This window comes from Loxodonta africana, chromosome 1 (assembly GCF_030014295.1).
Source record: "Loxodonta africana isolate mLoxAfr1 chromosome 1, mLoxAfr1.hap2, whole genome shotgun sequence".
Classification (NCBI taxonomy): Eukaryota; Metazoa; Chordata; class Mammalia; order Proboscidea; family Elephantidae; genus Loxodonta; species Loxodonta africana.
Window position 1 is genome coordinate 196918521 of NC_087342.1, and position 20121 is coordinate 196938641.

Here is a 20121-nt window from a genome sequence, read left to right on the forward strand (position 1 = left end):
AGTCCACCTAATAATTACTCACAGTGACCCTTCCAGATACTTAGTCATGTCTGCCTGGAGAAACTCAATCATCCTTATCCTCATGCTATGATCAGGACACTTCTGCTCTGCCAACATGCATTTGACATCATAGGGAAACTCTGGTAAAACATAGGGCTTAGTCCACTGTAATGCTTTATTCCTTGCTAGAACATACTTCATAGTCCTTCTGTTAAAAAAGAAAACACACACACACAGAAGAGTGAGATTCTATTCCAATATATGCAAGTTATTAATTCTCTACACCCTGAGAATGTATGATATAAACTACCTCCTGATACCTAACGATATGGAAGTCATCTATGCATCTTCCATCCATCTGTCCATCTATCCACAAATATCTGAGAGCCCATTGTCCCTTTGCACATGCACAAATAGTTTTAGTTCTGGAAAAAAAAAAATGTCATAGTAATATAGACTTTAGAATAAAGCCTGAAGTTGGAAAGAATATTAATTCATTTATCTTGAAGAGATAATAGGTAATGCATAGCTCAAAATCGGACAAGATAATCTAATAAAAGGAAAATAATAAGTTGCAATTCAGCAATGCAAATGAGGCATATGATAAAAACTTGGCACCTGATTTAAAAAATTCCTCATTTAATTAATTTATTCTGCTGCTGTTCATCATGAAATCTAAGATCCACCTGATTTAGTTGGGCTTTAGTGATTTTAATAAGGCAAATTTAGTTTCTAAATTAAAAATATGCATCAGATATTCTATGAGTCCATTCAGATGAAATTTCTAGAAAAGTTTATAGGAAACTATAGCTATAAAAAGCTGACCAGTGGTTGCCTAGTGTCAGAGGTGGGAATGGAGATTGACTGCAAAGGGGCATAAGAGAACTTTTTTGGGAAGATGAAACTGTTCCAAAGTGTATTATGGCAATGGTTACCATCTTAGTTTTTTTTAACAGAAATACAAGCGGATGGCTTTAACAAACATGAGATTTATTCTCTCACAGTCTAGGAGGCTAGAAGTCTGAATTCAGCATGCCAGCTCCAGGGGAAGACTTTCTCTCTCTGTCAGCTCTGGAGGAATGTCTTTGTCATCAATCGTCCCTGTCAAGGAGCTTCTCAGAACAGGGACCCCGGGTCCAAAGGACGCACTGTACTCCTGGCACTATTTTCTTGGTGGTATGAGGTCCCCCTGTCTCTCTGCTTGCTTTTCTCTTTTATATCTCAAAAGAGATTGACTAAGACACAACCTAATCTTGTGGATTTGAGTCCTGCCACATTAATATAATCGTCTCTAATCCTACCTCACTGACACCATCCTCCCTCCCTCGAGCCCTTTTAGAGGTAGGATTTACAACACATAGGAAAATTACATCGGATGACAAAATGATGGAAAATCGCACAATACTGGGAATCATGGACTAGACAAGTTGACACACAAATTTTGGGGGACACAATTCAATCCATAATATTTGCATAACCATATGTTTGCTAAAATTAACAGTTCTACACATTAAATGGATGAATTTTACATTATGTAAATTATAACTCAAAAAGGCTGTTTACAAAATTAAACATCAGAACCACTTCAAAACTTTAAATGTAGTGATTAATCATTGAGTATGTAAAGCTAAGAAGAGTCTATGATAAAATTACAGACTTGGTAGCTTTCAAATAGGTTGATTGGGATGGAAATAAAGGAACAGAGGCAAATCAGAGTAGACTGAAAGAACAGAGACACCTTTCCTAAATTAGCCTAAGAAGGTTAAGTACAACCATGGGATCCTAAGTGGTCCAAAAAAAATTCTAAGGAGTTTTGAAAGGCTAGGCTGCCTTTAGAATTTTAGGTTGTACTTACAGGAATGCATAAGCTATGGTGGAATATGGGAATAAAGAAAGCAAGAGAAGGCATTCTTCTTACAATAAGCTCCCTCTCTTTTTCCCCTCTTTGGCTGTCACTTTATCAGTGGTGAAAATATGTCCTGGCTAAAATAAGCACACTAATAATTTAATGCTTGATTTAATAGAGCAACAGGCTCTCTTCCCAAATATAAATTTCTACTTCAGCCCACATTATTTTCCAATATGTTGCTTTCTCATTTCACCCTGGTGGCATGGCAGTAAGAGGTTGGCTGCTAACCAAAAGGTCAGCAGTTCAAATCCACCAGCCACTCCTTGGAAACCCTATGGAGCAATTCCACTCTGTCCTAAAGGGTCACTATGAGTCAGAATTGCTCGACGGCAGGAGGTTTTTTTTTTTTTTTTTTTTTATGCTTCTCTCCCATTTCATTCATTCAACAAATATTCGATACCTGCAAATATACCAATTGGAGTCCCTGTGCGGTACAAATGGCTAACGCACTTGGCTGCTAACCAAAAGATTAGAAGTTCGAGTTCACCCAGAGGTACCTCAGCAGAAGAGCCTGATGATCTACATACTTGCCAAAAAAAAAAAAAAATCAGTCATTGAAATGGCTTTGGAGCAAAATTCTACTCTGATACACATAGGGTAGCCCTGAGTCAGAATCGACTCAATGGTAACTTTTTTTTTTTTTTTTTTTAGCATATAGGAATTGTTTTTCTACAATCCTCACATCCCTCCATATTCTATTATCTTTTTTTTTTTTTCTCCCATGGCCAAATCATCTCTCCCCTATCTGCTTAGACCACAGATTATAAAGTAATGATGGGTTTTGTTTGGCTGTATTTTGTGCCTTCTCAGAGGTTTTAAAGGTGTTAAGATAAGCTTCAGTACAAGAGCTTAGCATCTGTCTCCTTTGCTCCAGCTGCTTTCAAGTAGTTAGTTAGCTGCATACTCCCTGCAGACATTTGAAGCTGCCATCTCTTACTTAGATAACATCATCTCTTTCTTACATACCAATAGATAACTTTAATATCTCAATACTATAAAATAGGGTTTGGTACAATTTTTACCTTATTGTTCTAGAATTTTTTTTCTATATATTTCTTCTATGCAATGTGCTAGCCAGAAAACCAAACTGACTGCCATCAAGTCGATTCCTACTCATAGTGACCCTATAGGACTGAGTAGAAAAAAATCCCCATAGGGTTTCAAAGGAGTGGCTGGGAGATTCGAACTGCTGACCTTCTGGTTAGTAGCTGAACTCTTAACCACTACGCCATCAGGGCTCCATTGTGCTAGGGTAGAGACTATATCAACCAAAAAATAAAAAAAAAACATTGCTGTCAAGTTGATTCCTACTCACAGCGACCTTATATATTAAAAAAAAAAAAAAAAACACTGCCATGGAGTCGATTCCGACTCATAGCGACACTACAGGACAGAGTAGAACTGCCCCATGGAGTTTCCAGGGATGGCCTGGATTCAAAATGCCAATCTTTTGGTTAGCAGCTGAAGCTCTTAACCACTACCCCACCAGGGTTCCCTATATAGAATGGTATTATTTCTACCAAACACCTAGAACGTAGCTGACATATACAGGCTTTACTGAAGCCAGGTACTCCATCTTTCTCCTAATAGAGTCATTTGGCAAAATCAGAGGAATCAAATTTTCCTTTTGATTGCATTGAACAATTTAACAAAGTATTCTAGAAGTGGCAAGAATCAAAACCATGCCAACCAATACAAATTAAAACAAGTATTACGCAAGAAAATGACTCATTGGAAATTAAAAATATAATCTAATTTGGAAGCAGATGACTACAAGCATAACTGTTTCCCACTCAAACTAACAACAACAACAAAAAATCTTTGCCGTGAGGTTAAGATTATTCATAATAACTTTATTAAGCTGTGAAATGAGGCAGAAAACCAGTCACAGTCACCCAAAAGTAGGTGCAGTGAATAGAAAGCACACCCAGCTGAAAAAGCAGTAATGTTTTTGTTCTCATCTCAGGGCAAGCACACTCAACAAAGCCACCACCACCAAAACAACAAATGTCTAATCCAGTGAATCTCAAGCCAGTAGAATCAAATGGAAAGCTTTTAAAGCAAGGTAATTCCTATGTTGGTCCTGGGCTAAATGAATCAGAGTCCACTGCACTAAACACACAGTTTAAATGTAGAGTTTATATCTGTAATAAAACTCAAAATAAAGTTAAACTGACAGATTTGGTAATTGGCAATGTTATTGCATTTGTCATGGATTGAATTTTGTCCCCCCAAAAATGTGTGTATTAACTTGGTTAGGCCATGATTCCCAGTATTCTGTGGTTGTCCTCCATTTTGTGATTGTAATTTTATGTAAAAGAGGATTAGGGTGGGATTGTAACACCACCCTTACTTAGGTCACCTCCCTCGTCCAAGGTAAAGGGAGTTTCCCTGGGGTGTAGCCTGCACCACCTTTTATCTCTCAAGAGATAAAAGGAAAGGGAAGGAAACAGAGAGTTGGGGACCTCATATCACCAAGAAAGCAGCACCAGGACCAGAGCGTGTCCTTTGGACCTGGGGTCCTTGCACCTGAGGAGCTCCTCAACCAGGGGAAGGTTGATGACAAGGAATCCTCCAGAGCTGACAGAGAGAGAAAGCCTTCCCCTGGAACTGACACCCTGAATTTGGACTTGTAACCTACTAAACTGTGAGAGAATAAATTTCTCTTTGTTAAAGCTGTCTACTTGTGGTATTTCTTTTATAACCCAAAAACCCACTGCCGTCGAGTCCATTCCAACTCATAGTGACCCAATAGGATAGAGTAGAACTGCCCCATAGAGTTTCCAAGTAGCGCCTGGCGGATTTGAACTGCTGACCTTTTGGTTACCAGCCGTAGCACTTAACTACTATGCCACCAGGGCTTCCTAGCACTATTTTTCTATTATAGCAGCACTAAATGACTAAGACACATTACACAGTAATTTTTTTTTAATGTTGAGATGGGAGTCCTAATAAAAATGCTCATTGACTCTACAACTTTGTCTAACTTTCATAAGAGTAGAAAATTCCCTAGTTATTCTCCTGCTCCCAGAGAGGCTGGGGCTTTTCTCAGGTGAGAAAGACCAGTCTGTTAAAAAGAGGTCCAGTTGAATACCAGCTCTGCAAGCAAAAATCTCAATGAACAGAAGAACAGAAGTTGAGCCTTGGTATGGGGTCCCTATGAGTCAGAATAGACTCAACTGCACTGGGTTTGGTTTTTTTGGTTTAGGGAACAGAAGAAATGCAAATGCTACATTAGGACAGGGACTATAATCAAGTCCCCTCTCCCCCAGTGATTCATATGAGTCTAGTGTCTTGCTACTCAAAGTGAGGTCCTAAAGCAGCAGTCATTACTTGGGGGATAGCTAGAAATGTAGACTCTTAGGCCCCACCCCTGACCTACTAAAGCAGAGCTTGCATTTTAACAAGATTCCCGAGTGATTTTTAAGTACGTGAAAGTTTGAGAAGCTCTTGTCTAGGGCACTGGTATTTTTTTAAACTTCTCCACCCAGGTGAATCTAATGTGGGGTCAAGGTTAAGAAGCACTGCCCTGCAGGATTCAGTTTGAGTTCATCTGGATGGCATAGAAGGCCCGTTGTTACGTCTCTAGCAGCATCTCTCATGGTTTTCATCAACTCCATCTTCTCTGTCATTTATTTCCCACATACAAAAATACTTATTTATGCATAGTCCCTTGAATCACCTGTTTCAGGTGCTTGTTACCTTTGCACGTGTTGTTCTGTTTGCTTTGTTGTGATTGTCCTTTACTCTCCCCCTCCATTTCCCTTCAGGTGAATTTCTGATCATCTTTCAAAATCCTCCCTCGGTATTTGTGAACCTTATCCCAGAGGCCATCTCCATACTCACTTCTCTGAAAGTCTTATTTCTCCCTCCTTCTGTGCCCTGTGCATTTCTCTTTCTGCATATCCTTTTCAATATTGCAATTATTTGCTTACATAACTCTCTCCTCTACTAGACGCTGCATTCCTGAAGGCAAAGACTAGACTGTTCCCCCCACCCACCACCCCAATGTCTAATATAATACTTTGCTCGTGGTGTGTATTTAGTAGCTATTGGGCCAAACCGAAGAGAAAAAAATAGATTAGAAATCAGGCTTACTTTGGATCTCTCCGAAGACCGTATTAATATTCAGATATTAGAGTTAATGGGAATGGCCAGGAGTAGAGACTTATTTGTCAGTCATGTCCAAACCAAAACCCTTACGCCCAATTTCCCACGATCCTGCGATTACTCTTTGGCTGGATGAACAGACACCCTCCACTCAGGGGTGGGTTAACCAGTAAGCAAGACGTGCTCAGGCTTACTTGTGCTTACCTTCTAATCTGTAATGTGCAATTTCAAAACAGGTGAAATTGTGCACTACAGATTGATAAATAAGCACAAGCAAACCTGTGTGTACCTTGCTTATTGGGTAATCTGTCCCTGCCACTGCTGAAGTAGGATTCCGTCCTAGCTCAGTGAGGTGATATTCCTCACTTCATTTGGGTCTCTACTCAAATGTCACCTAGTCAAAGTCAAAAGACTTCACTGAAAACACCATCTGAAAAAGAGGCCTCCGGTTTACTAATATACTCGCACATAACACACACCCCTCGCTCTATCCCTGCCTCCCCTTTTTGTTTTGTGTTATTGGTCTTCATAATAATACTTAAAATTTTATAATGTAATGTAACATCATTTGTATTCCTTATTCTTCTCCCCTGTTAGAAAGTGAGCTCCATGAGGCAGGAGTCTTGGTCGGCTTCTCTCATTGCTATATCTTCAGTGCTTGTAACAGTGCTTGGTGCATGGGAAACTCTCAGTAAATATTTCTGTATTGAATGAATGAACAAGCCCTGACTTGGGTAAGAAGGCTTTAAGTCAATATTTTCTAAGGTGTTCCTTGTAATGTCAATACATGTTACAGAATGAAAGAGTTCTGGGTTAAACACTATTAAATGTGTTTTCTTATTGTAGGACTTCTCATAGCCTTTACTACGTTGATGTATGCTGGGAGTCACTAATCAGGGACTAGAGCTAATGCGTAATACTTCCAAAACATAGAACCTTTAGCTGTGAGTATTCTAAGCACCCATGTGTTGGGAGATGGTAGGATCCTGCATTTCACTCTGAGGGATCCTTATCAGTCCATTGACCTAAGATTCAGCATCTAAATGTGATAGTTTATCACCGTATTGTCCCTTTCTTTAAATGAAAGAACAGATGTATTGAGCAGAACATAAAATGCTTAACACATCCGTTCCTTCATGTAATGAACATCTGTTGACCACCTACTCTGTCAGGCGCTGCAAAGGTGAATATGACTGGATTCTGACTCCCCAGACCTCTTAGACTGCAAAGATATAGATGGGTAGGAAGTGAGAAGAGTTATCATACATCAACTGGAACTTGTAGAAATGGACCCAGAACTAGGCTGGCATACTTCCTTGAGCTTTCCCTCTAATAATTACTGGGATAGGATGCATACACAATTGTGTCACCCTACATCTGAGCTGTGTGTGGTGTTGTGCATGCAAACAATATGTCAAAAGTGTTCAAGATCAGCCTGTTGAAATTTTCCCTATTTAATGAACATTAGGCAGAGGGTAAGCCCATTCTACAAACTTTCATAGCAGTGGCTATGCCAAGAAAAAAAAAATTCATCATTAAAAATAATTTTCAAATATGCATGAAACCACGACTATAACTAGTCATGGTATAATTATGCCCAAAGGCACAAGCAAAACATCTGCGTACATATATTTAAAGCTTTAGTGAAGTATTTTTAGAGTAACATTTAGGAAATCTCTACCTGTTTATCTGATTTCATGCCTAATTAGGTACTAAAAGAGAAAGGACCTGTTTCAAGCAGTGTAGATGAAAAACAGAGGATGGCTTTGCAAAGAAAGCCTTTCCCCAAAGGATCTCCAACACATGCTGAAGATGAAACCTAATAATCCCTCCATCAAAAAAGGGCATTTTAAGCAATTCAGTAAAGAACACAGTGTCACCTGTCACCAGAGAAAACTGTAGTGTGTCACAGGACACTAGTGTTTCCTTGGAATGCCAAATTCATCCACTGGGACACACACACCTCCTTTTCACTACTGCTAGAGACTTTTCAAGAGCCAAATCAGATGAACTTCCTGGCTTAAAATCCTTCCTTTTCTTCCTGTCTGCAAATAATCTGGATGGAAGATATATGTTCACTTTAGGGGACGAGAGGCAAAATATTACAAGAATAATAACTGCCACCTTGTATGTTGTAATAATAGCTTCCAGGTACTTAAAATGTTGTCTCATTTGGTATAAACAAAAAGGCTTGAAAGTAGGAACTCAAACAGATACTTGTACACCAATGTTCATTGCAACATTATTCGTCATAGCCAAAAGGTAGAAACAACCCAAGTGTCGATCAACAGGTGAATGGATAAACAAAATATGGTCTATATGTACAATAAAATATTATTCCATCATGAAAAGGAATGAAGTTCTAATACATGCTATGACATGGATGAACCTTGAAAATATTATGCTGAGTGAAATAATCCAGACACATAAGGACAAATATTGTATGATCCTATTCAGATGAAATATCTGGAATAGTCAAATGCACAGAAAATAGATTAGCGGTTACCATGGGCTGAGGGGAGTGGAGGAGGAGAGCTATTGCTTAATGGGCACAGAGTTTCTGTTTGGAGTGATAAAGAAGTTTTAGAAATAAAGAGTGCTGACAGTTGCAGAACATTGTGAATGTGATAATACCACTGGATTGCATACTTAAAAATGGGTAAAATGACAAATTTTATACTGTATATATTTTACCACAATAAAAGTTATCTCATTTGGACCTCATGAACTACATATTAAGGTGGGTGCTTCCATTTCCCATTGTACCACGTGGATGGCAAGTGGAGGAGTCAGAATTCAAAACCAGGTATGTGAAACCCCAAAGGCTACACTCCTTTCCACTACCTCTCCTTATTTCTTGAAACCAGTTGGCTTCAGGAAAGACCTGTGGCCAAACTCCTTCAGCTTTCTAGTCTGTTTTATGTGAGGGCCTTATAAACTCCTTGAGTTTTACTTTGTTTAGAAAATTAGCATATTTAAGATTGATTGTCGCCTTGAAGACTAAGGTGTGCCTGACCCAAGCCATGATATTTTCAATCGCATCATATGCACGTGAAAGCTGGACAATGAATAAGGAAGACCGAAAAAGAATTGATGCCTTTGAATTGTGGTGTTGGTGAAGAATATTGAATATGCCATGGACTGCCAAAAGAACGAACAAATCTGTCTTAGAAGAAGTACAACCAGAATGCTGTTTAGAAGCAAGGATGGCAAGACTGGTCTTACATACTTTGGACATGTTGTCAGGAGAGATCAGTCCCTGGAGAAGAACATCATGCTTGGCAGAGTACAGGGTCAGCAAAAAAGAGGAAGACCCTCAACGAGATGGATTGACACAGTGGCTGCAACAATGAGCTCAAGCATAGCAACAATTTTAAGGATGGCTCAGGACCCAGCAGTGTTTCGTTCTGTTGTGCATAGGGTTGCTATGAGTCAGAGCTGACTTGACGGCACCTAACAACAACAACAAGATTGATTGTATCAAAAGTTCTAAAAGGAAATCGATGCAATTAAAATATTTATCCTGCTTCCTGAAAATATATTGAACCTTTCATTGGCTCATACATCCTTGTTATTGCTGTTGTTAGGTGCCATCGAGTCAGTTCCATTCACAGAGACCCTATACGACAGAGTAGAACTGCCCCATTGGGTTTCCAAGAAGCGGCTGGTGGATTTGAGGTGCTGACCTTTTGGTTAGCAGCTGAGCTCTTAACCACTGTGCCACCAGGGCTCCCATAAATCCTAAGTTCAATTTAAAAACTCCTATTGAACCTCTATGTTCCAGCGGCTGTCCCAAATGCTAGGTTTACCATGATCAAAAAAGGGCATCGTTTTTGTCCTTGAGTTGCTTATAGTCTAATGGGGGAATACAGACTTTAAAGAGATCAATTTCAAAATATAATTTATGGGTGGAGCAAGAGATAGTGTTCCCTGGCCATAACTGCCTATTGAGAAAACTAGCTACAAACTCCTTGACTTAAATGTCACTTTTCCTCATCTATAAATAAAAGGGAGAATACAGTCCATCTTGCAGGACTGCAGTGTGGACTGAAGGAGATGACAGTGTAAAGAGTTTGTGAAAACTGTGAGGACCAAACCTTAGCTTGAATATTGCCTGATTTCTCTTTCCTGTGGGAGCTGGCATCTCCCCTTTAAATGCTCATACATTTACTAGAAAAGGACAGACATATAGATCAATGGAACCAAATAGAAAGCCCAAAAATAAACCTTCACATTTACAGTCAATTGATTTTCAACAAGGGTGCCAAGTCCATTAAATGGGGAAAGAGTGATCTTTTCAACACATGGTGTTGGGACAACTGGATATCCACACGTAAAAGATGAAGTTGGATCCCTGCACCTCATACTACATACAAAAATTAACTAAAAAATGGATCAAAGATCTAATGTTAAAGCTAACACTGTAAAACTCTTAGAAGAAAGCAGGCATAAATCTTCACGACCTTGGAGTAGGCTTTCAGAGATATGACACCAAAAGTCCAAGTAATGAAACAAAAATAAATAAATTAGACTTCATCAAAACTTGAAACTTTTGTGCTTCAAAGGACATCATCAACAAGTTAAAAAGGCAAGTCCAGAGAGAGATGAGAGACTTGTATCTAGAATATATAAGGAACTTTTACAACTCAACAATAAAAAGACAAATCAATTTAAAAACAGGCAAAGGATCTGAATAGACTCTTCTTCAAAAAAGGTATACAAATAACCAATAAGCACATAAAAAGATGCTCGACATTATTAGCCATCAGGAAAATGCAATTCAAAACCACAATGAAGTACCACTTCACCACCATTAAAACACTGGAGTGGCTATAATAAAAAAGGAGAACAACAACAAGTGTTACCACACGTGTGGATAAATCACTATTGGTAGAGATGTAGAATTATATGGCTACTTTGGAAAATAGCCTGGCAGTTCCTCAAAATGTTAAACATAGAGTTACCATGTGGACCAGAAATTCCACTTCTAGGTATATACCCAAAAGAAATGAAAACATATGTCTACCTAAAAACCTATATGTGAATGTTCATAGCAGCAATATTCATATTAACCAAAAAATGAAAACAACCCAAAGTCCATTAGCTGATGAATGAATAAACAAAATGTGGTATAGCCATACCATGGAATATTATTTGGCAATAAAAAAGTGATGAAGTACGGATATACCCTACAATATGGATAAACCTTGAAAACACTATACTGTGAAAGAAGTCAGTCAAAAAAGACCACATACTATATGATGAAATGTCCAGAGTAGGTAAATCTATAGAGACAGAAAGTAGATCAGTGGCTGCCTAGTGTTGAAGAGAGAGAGAAAGGGAGTGACTACTATTGGGTGCAGGGTTTCCTTATAAAAACCAAAAACCAAACCCATTGTCGTCGAGTCTAATCTGACTCATAGAGACCCTATAGGACAGAGTAGAACTGCCTCATAGAGTTTCCAAGGAGTGCCTGGTGGATTCGAACTGCTGACCTTTTGGTTAGTAACTGTAGCTTTCAACCACTATGCCACCAGGGTTTATGGTTTTCTTTATAAGGTGATGAAAATGTCCTAAGATTGATTGCGATGATGGTTGCACAATTTTGAAAATACTAAAAGCCACTGAATTGTACAATTTAAATGGATAAACTGTATGCTATGTGAATTATATCTTAATAAAGTTGGTACCAAAAATGAACAAAAAACTATGAAGTAAAAATATGATAGTGTATTGAAGGAAAGCATTTGCTTGCTAGGGACTGAAAGCAATATGTCTTATGAGTGATGTTGTGAGCCACATGGGCTGGGTGGCTGTGAAATGCTCCAGAGGCTGCTGTCACTCCTAAGCCACATGGTACCCTACGGTCATCCTCAGGACTTTGAGCTCCCCTTGCCTGAGTCTGGTTCTCTAGCTCTATAGTTATCCTTAGTTTTAACGTAGCGCATATATTGAAGTACCACGTCATATAAAATACAGTGTACAAACACAAAGAAAATGCTTACCCAAATAGTGCCTCCATCAGGAACAGTCAAGTCAAAACAATAAAAACTACAAAATTCACAAACACAAAGACTGCACCAAAGGCAAATTCTATGGGAAGAACATCATTCACTGAATAAATTCCATCTTTATGACTAATGCCAACCACCCTGGACAGTTTACAACATAGAAACCCTCTTCTTTAAGAACTTGTTCTTGAAAGATATGCAATGTCATTTTGGAACTTCTCTTTTCCAAAACAAAGATCATAAAATTAAACTTTTTTTTTTTTTTTTTACCAAGTATCTTCATCACTTGATTAAAAAAAAAAAAGTTCTTCCAGAAATACAAAAAATTTAAATTTAAAACTACTTTTAAATACAAGAAATCTAATAAATAGACAGATAGATAGAAAAGAATATTATCATTTGACTTTGAAATGTTTTAAAGTTGGCATCTCCACCTCTGTTTCAGTACTCTTTGGTCAATCGGTTCATTATCAAGGTTTTCTGCTGGACAGAAAGATGGCATCTGCTCCCCACAACTGGCTGGACTGGAGGACTGTTCATTCCTGTCGCCAAGAAAGCAATACAGTATGTCAGTAATGCCCTATCACAGTCCCAGGAGGTGAGTCAGTGACTATTCAACAGGAGCTATCACCACTGATCTTACTTCGACTCTGTGGCAAGTGTCAGCCTATAACAAACACTATGGTCTGTGTTTACTTCCAAACTCCACATTAGACTCCTGACTTAGAGAACTGAAAGAAGGATCTCTGGTGTTACCTTCTCAGTTGTTCCCATATGCCAGCTCACAATGCTTTCTGCTAGTCTATCCTACATACCTTAGTGCTAAGGTTATCCTTTCCTTCATGAAATGATGTTGACAATTGAATTTTTGGCTAATATTCTTATTTGGAAAAAATAAAATGGTTAGTGCTGTGTGAGACCTGACCTCCATGTCCTGCTATTTTAGGGACATTTTATTATCTGTGAAATCTCATGGTCTTAGAACCAACACTTCACTAACTCCCTCATTTTCTGAGTGATGCAACTGAGGCTCAGGAGAGAAAGCAGCTTGCTTAAGGCCATAAGCTCCTGAGTAACAGTGCCAGGCTGTGACCTTCGTTCTCCCGGTTTCCTGTCTGGTGATTTTTCTACCAGCTTCAACAAGAAAAGACAAAAAGCAGCTGCAAATACACCCATTGCATATTCCTATCATCTACCTAAATCTGAATTTACTGGATGCCAAATACCCTGCCCAGATGTGGCCTACAAATCCTTTTCAAAATCACATACCGGACAACCACTAGCCATTAAATAGAATTTGCACTCAAGTGGAAACCCATGTGACAGACCTGGAATGCCAGTATTGACTCTTAGAAGGGACCTTAAGTATCATTTACTCTATTCACCTCATTTCAAAGTTGAGGAAACTGAAACTACAGCAAGTCAAGCAAAATCTCCAAGCATTTTGTTACCTAGGTTCAGGGTTCTTTCTACTATGCTGAGTTGTTTCTCTTTATTAAGCACTTTCTGAAAGGGCTTAATTAAATAGCCTAGCATATCCTCATGCCTCCTTCTGTCATCATGATTCTCACTTGACGATAGACAAACCGACAAAAAACAAACCATTGCCATCGAGTCGACTCTGACACATAGCAACCCTATGGGACAGAGTAGAAACCATTCCTAAGGTTTCCAAGGTGCAGCTGGTATATTTAAACTGCTGACCTTCTGGTTAGCAGCCGAGTGCTTAACCACGGTGCCACCAGGGCTCCTTTACACCCCAATAATTTAACCTAAATACGAGACAGCATAATCTTTAATGTGAGCCAGCTACTTACTGGGTAGAGTTTAATAGCTCCTTCTCATAAATCCCTGGAGAGCCTGTGTTCCAACTCTTGGTTAGCTTTGAAACTGGTTTTCTTAACCAGGTTAACCAAGCTTAGTATTTAACACAGGACCGGTGGTGTAGCGGACAGCTGCTAACTAAAAGGTCAGTGGTTGGAATCCAACAGGCGTTCCTTGGAAACCCTAGGGGGAGTTCTACTCTGTCCTCTAACCCACTGCCATCGAGTTGATTCCGACTCATAGAGACCCTATAGGACAGAGTAGATCTGCCCCACAGAGTTTCCAAGAAGCGTGTGGTGGCTGTCCTATAGGGTCCTATCAGGTCGCTATGAGTTGGAACCGACTCCACCGCAATGGGTTTGGATTTGTTTGTTTTTTTTAATTTGGTCTAGAAGAAGGAGGAGAGATTTGCTCAGTGATTATGAGACCCATGGCATCAGTATGAATTAACATGGCGTTAGGTACTGTGCTACTTTTCACAACCTACACATGGAGAAACAGTAACGCCAGCATTTAATATAATCAGTCCAATCAGTGGTAGAACCAGGAATGAAGCCCAGATTTCCCAGCAGTCCAGCCAGTTCTCATTTACTGGAGAACATTATAAACTGATTTGCAGTGGAAACAAGGCTGCCTGTTTTCTTCCAAGCTGTGCCTAAGGCAATATCAAGATGCCAGTCAGTTGTAGGGAACTTCCAGCTTAAAAGCCCTACTCTCCCAAGAATGCTGGGAAGTTACTTTGAGCTGCCTTGGAGGCTCACACCATCCCTTTGTGGAAAAGGGTAAAAGCGTGGAATGGGAACTTCATCAAAAGTCACATGTTGAAGAATGTGCTTTTACATAAACCAAAAAATGAAACCCATTTCCATCGAATAGATTCCAACTCATAGTGACCCTACAGGACAGGGTAGAACTGCCTGTAGGGTTTCCAGGGCTGTAAATATTTAGCGAAGCAGACTGGCACATCTTTCTCCCGAGCTGCAGCTGGGTGGTTTCAACCACCAACCTTTCAGTTTGCAGTTGAGTGCTTTAACCACTGCCACCAGGGCTCCTTGTGCTTTTATATAGAAATGTCAAAACAATGTTTAGGAGATACGTGTCAAAACAAGTGTAGGGAAAATTCCTCAAATAAATCAGATGCTAGAATCTCTAGTACTTATACCAGGTTTTTTTCATTTTATTGTTTATCGAAGAGAAAAAAATATATTATCAAAGTTATAATCTAAAAAAATTAGAGTGAAAGCATACAATGGATTTTATTAAACATCACAGTATTATTTAAAAAAATTAATGACTAACTGATCTGCAGTAATTACTTAACCTTAGAAACCTTGTAAAAAAGGAGTCCTAGCAGTGCAACGGTTAAGCGCTTGGCTGCTAACAGAAAGGTTGATGGTTCGAACCCATCAGCCGCTCTTGGGGAAAAGAACTGGCGGTCTGCTTCCATAAAGATTACAGCCAAGAAAACCCTATGAGGCAGCTCTACTCTCACATGGGGTCACTATGCATTGAAATCGACTGGATGACACACAACAATAGAAACCTTAGAAAAAGTCTCTAATACGTAAAACTGAAGCAGCAAAGCCTGAAGTGTTCCTAGGCAGAGATTTTTAGGATGAAATGTTTTATAACTCCTGTCATCATTCCTTTTCATTGCAGAGCTCAGTGATTAAAAAAAAAAACAAAAAAACAAACTTCAAAGCTTTTATCTGCCACCACAAATTTGTCTCCATAATTTTTTGAGTGATGGTATCATAGTATTTAGCATTCTAAAGATACTATTAATGAGTTAAAAAAATTCATAGGGCAAGAGTGTTTAGCAAATTATATCGTGACTGTCTCTAGAGGAGAATATAAATTCATTCCTGCAAGGAAGCCTTGGCAAAAATAGCTAGATGGACGGATAGATTGATAGATAGGTGATAGAAAGATAGATAGTTTTAGGAAAACCCCAAAAACAGCCACGAATGCCTTTACCAAACTCCACTTTTTAAAAACTAAGCTACAGGAGTCCATTTCAACTTCTGTTTTATGTATATTTCAACTGCTTCCTACAGAGCATTTTACATAAGAACTGCCTGCTTACATAATTTCCCTAACAATCAAAGTCAGTTTTTAAAAAGTGGCAAATAATAATAATAATAATAATCACCCCATCAATTAAAATACAAAATGTACCTTGATTCATAAAACTTTGCAAAAAGTGACCTTTACACAAGTATCAGAAATACCATACGCACAATCCGGCTGGAAAGGGTCCTAGTTTCCAAAGAGGTTTAAACAAAGCTCCATGCTACAGTCATCCCTAAAGGGTTGTTGGGAAAGCACAGAATCCAAAATAAGGCTATTTATGAATATACTTACTCTGGGGCTGCTTCTGTTTGCCTTATCAGGGCTGTCTGTCTAGGACTTCCAGGGGACTGCAGTGCTTGACTGTTCTGCTTGTATTTTTTAATTAGATCCATCAGAACAGCCTGGTGCCCAATTTTCTTTGCCAATTGCTGAACCATCCGATCGTTAAGTGCTAGAAGAGCGGCCCCACTTACTTCTTCCTCTGGGAAAAAGAAAAAAAAAAAGTTTCTACATGGCTTCCCAGCAAAACACTGCAAAACGCAGGCAGTCTGAACAGGCAAAATCACTTCTGCTCTTAAAAGGCTCATCTAAACTTCTCTCCAGCTATAAAAGTGTCTGTGTTTTTTTATAAAGATGAAGCTGATATTGCATAATTCCAAATCTCTACCTGCTCCTAAGGAAGTACCAGAACATGGAACCACAAGAAAAACTTTTTACTTCCATATTAAATGCCCTCCCCATTCTGATTCTTTCTAACAGGCATTGTTTTTCCATGGGGAAGGAGGAAAAAAAAAAAAAATCTTGGGAAATTATTCTTACCAGTTTTTTTAGTACCTCCCAGCCAACTCCAACAGTTGTAAATTTAACACTGAACAAAAAACATGCTGCATTATTTAAGGACAAAAACAATACAAAATGCATGTATCAAATATGTATCTTAAAGAGATCTTAGGATTTTATTTTATTTCAGTTCTCCTTGAAATATTACATTCTTCTGTGGATTCTAGATCAAATCAAACTCTCTGACATTCAATAAAAAGAAAAAACAAAAACAGGAAGTTTCCTACTGCAGCAACTCCAGGTTTACATTCCATGCACACAGACATTAGACAACAAAGGCAATTTTCACCAACAGAGGACACTCAGAAGATCTAGGCTGCTCAATTAAAATTTTTCGAAACGGTAAACAACTCACCTTGAAACCTATGCACTAGCTCTCCTAAATTTTTTTCCACCAACCAACTGCAGACCTGATCAACTGACCAAGTTTCCATTGCGGGATCGTGCAAATACACCTGTAGAAGAAAAGGTCAGAGAAGGAGTCTTCAGTTTTTCTTTCTGATTGTTGCTCTTTTACCTTTTTTTAAACAATCAGCTCTCTAATGCAGTTCCCTTCTTTACCAGACTTCTTTAGACTCTCAATATTACGCTTCCTTAAAATCACTATTTTTAGAATACACATTTAAAAGTTGCTAATAAAACATTCACTTTTAAAGTAAAGCCAATTTTAACCTGTATGTTAGTCTGGCTTCTCAAATTTCTTCACCTTCTCCTACTTTTTTTCCACAGGCATCCCCCAGTTTTACTAACAGACAACTACAGACATACAATGGTACCCAATCCTCTACCATTAACACCCAGCTTTCTTCACAAAGAAAAGAAAGGTGTGAAATTCACCACTACCAGGCTCATCAGGAAGTGGTTGACATTTACAAAAGGGGTGGGCAAGGGAGGAAGAGTGGAAGGATCAGATAAAAGCCTGACTGAGATACTTAGTAAACCAAGGCTGATTAACCCTTGCTGCTCCCCAGCTAGAAGAAAGCTTATAACTTCTAATTGCTTTGGTTTAGCATGAGGAGGAAATAGGAGTCAAATTTCTCAGGAGAATTTAATGTTTCTTTCCTTCCTTCCAATAATACTGTTACCTATCCCATTTTGTTGTAGACTTTTCTTGAACCCTATTATGACTGGTAAGATAACCAGGAAAGACTGGCATGATGAAAAATTTCTTTTAAAAACAAAATCAGTTGGGGAGATTCAAAATGGGAAAAATTAAAATACATTTATGATTGTCTAAGTGTAACATGTGTATACAGGGTTTGCAAAATAAGTTCTTTAATTATTCAGTTAGTTTTTGCATATCAGTATTCTTCTGTACCCACTTGGAAAACTCAAAATGAATATATCAATTGCAATAATTTTTCCCCTTTCCCTTAGGCAACTCATCTTTTTTTAATAATCAAATCAAAAGGATTTAATGCACTGGAGGGAAACTGAAAATTTTAAGACATTTTGGTCTTTTAACATTACTTTTCAATTTCATCTTGCAATATAAAATGATACAGATTTACTTGTGCATAAGATACTGACTCTTTTATACAGACAGGAAAAAGCTACTTTCGGAGAAATGGAACCATAAGGAAAGACAAACACTAAGTCACATGTTTAAATTCTACCACTAGAAGCTCTAGAAGTAAATATTACTATATTTTTCATCTGTGTGTATTCAAGTAAATTACAATTTCCAATGTCATGGTCAGGATGATGGAAAGCAAAAACATGTTTACCATTTCATACTTGACAATGTGAAAAGATAACAGCCTTCAAAAATCATTTCCTAGAAAACAAGTAGACTTCAAAGCATTAAAGCCATATTCTCCTGTGTATTCACAAGCACCAAGTTGAAAAATTGAAAACAAGGGTTAATATAGAAAAGAGAAGAGTTTCTGAATTACAGCAGTGGGTTTAATTTGCTCCTATAACAGTAGCCACAGAAGCCCTCCCCTAGGCTAAGCAGCAATAGCAATAGGTGTGAAAAGTCATTATTTGCGAGACTTTGGTGTAAATTAAAAATCACACCTTCCTGTCACACTTCTGGCTTCTTTGTGAAGAGTAGGACTTAGGAAAAACAAGAAAAAAGAAAGAAAACAATTCTCTAAACTCCGAGATTAAAATGTATGCAAAGCAGAAGAGGCTGCTTTGAAGTCAGTCCTGGATAAACGGAAATTTGAAAATAAAATGAGCACTCGGGAATCCTGACATATTTTTAATTCCCTGAGTTTTACTCCAAATCTATTTCTGGGAAACATAAAACAGTTATGAAATTACAACCTCATAAAAACAATAAAATAAAGAATAATAAGGGTTTTGCTCATTTGTTTTTCTGAATACATCATAAAATAATACCAGGCTCTAGACAATGCAACATCTTTAAATCTAGCAGCAGCCTTACAACTTCCTCACAGATGAATGATGGATTTATTATTTATGATCATCTATCCCATAAAAAAGAAATCATACATCAAATGAGAAAAAAATGTATTCGGAAGCCTTACTCTGAGACTCAGGAACGTACGAAAGATTTCAGAGTAAAACAGCTAGTATTGTACCTAAATATTTTAAGACAAAAATGACAGAAAAGAATTAATAATAACTATCTATCTTTTTTTTTTATCTTAGTTATCTGGGACCCTGGTGGTGCTGCGGCTAAGAGCTCAGCTGCTAACCAAAATGCTGGCAGTTTGAACCCACCAGGCACGCTGTGGAAACCCTCTAGGGCCGTTCCACTCCGTGCTACAGGGTTACTATGAGTCAGAATCAACTCAATGGCAATGGGTTTGATTTTTTTGGTCTTAGTTATCTAGTGCTCCTGTCTGAGGCTGGGTTCTCTCCAGAAGCAAAACCAGTAAAGTAAATAAATATACATAGAGAGAGATTTATATCGAAGAAATGGCTCACACGGTTGTAGAGGCTGGAACATCTCAAGTCCGTGGGTCAAGATAGAGGCTTCTGCTGATTCACATAGCTGCAGGGGCTAGTGAATCCAAGACCAGCAGGTCAGAGAGCAGGGCTCTTGCTCACAGATGTTGAAGATCAACAAATCCCAAGATCAGAAGGCAAGACCACAGGTAAGCTGCCAGCTCAAGTCCCAAGAACCTGAGGTCAGGTTCCAGCATAAGCAAAAAGCCCATGAGCCTTGCCAGAATGTCCACTTATATTTGATGCAGGTCACGCATCCAAGGAAACTCCCTTTCAACAGATTCACTACTCATAGCAGATCCCATCATGGAGGTGATCACAACATCATACCACTGCCAAACCACTGAAAATCATGGTCCAGCCAAGTTGACACACAACCTTAACCATCACGGCTGCTATAACAGGAATACCACAAGTAGGTGGCTTTAACAAACA

At 38.6% G+C, this 20121-nt stretch overlaps 1 protein-coding gene across 3 annotated transcripts in view; it reads right to left on the bottom strand.

Annotated features, from left to right (window-relative positions):
- Positions 1–17707, bottom strand: part of SAMD3 (sterile alpha motif domain containing 3) — a 55548-nt gene extending 37841 nt beyond the window's left edge. For 2 of the 3 annotated variants that reach the window (XM_023557859.2, XM_064290782.1), the window contains exons 1-5: positions 17440–17707; positions 17123–17222; positions 16219–16408; positions 12465–12572; positions 23–208 (exon numbers count right to left, since the gene is read on the bottom strand). In XM_023557859.2, the coding sequence (XP_023413627.1) occupies positions 23–208; positions 12465–12572; positions 16219–16408; positions 17123–17201 (563 nt within the window). In that variant the 5' untranslated portion in view covers positions 17202–17222; positions 17440–17707. Of the gene's footprint in view, positions 1–22; positions 209–12464; positions 12573–16218; positions 16409–17122 lie in introns of all 3 variants that reach the window. The other variant, XM_010588437.3, reaches the window with a different exon arrangement.
- Positions 17708–20121: the final 2414 nt, after the last annotated feature.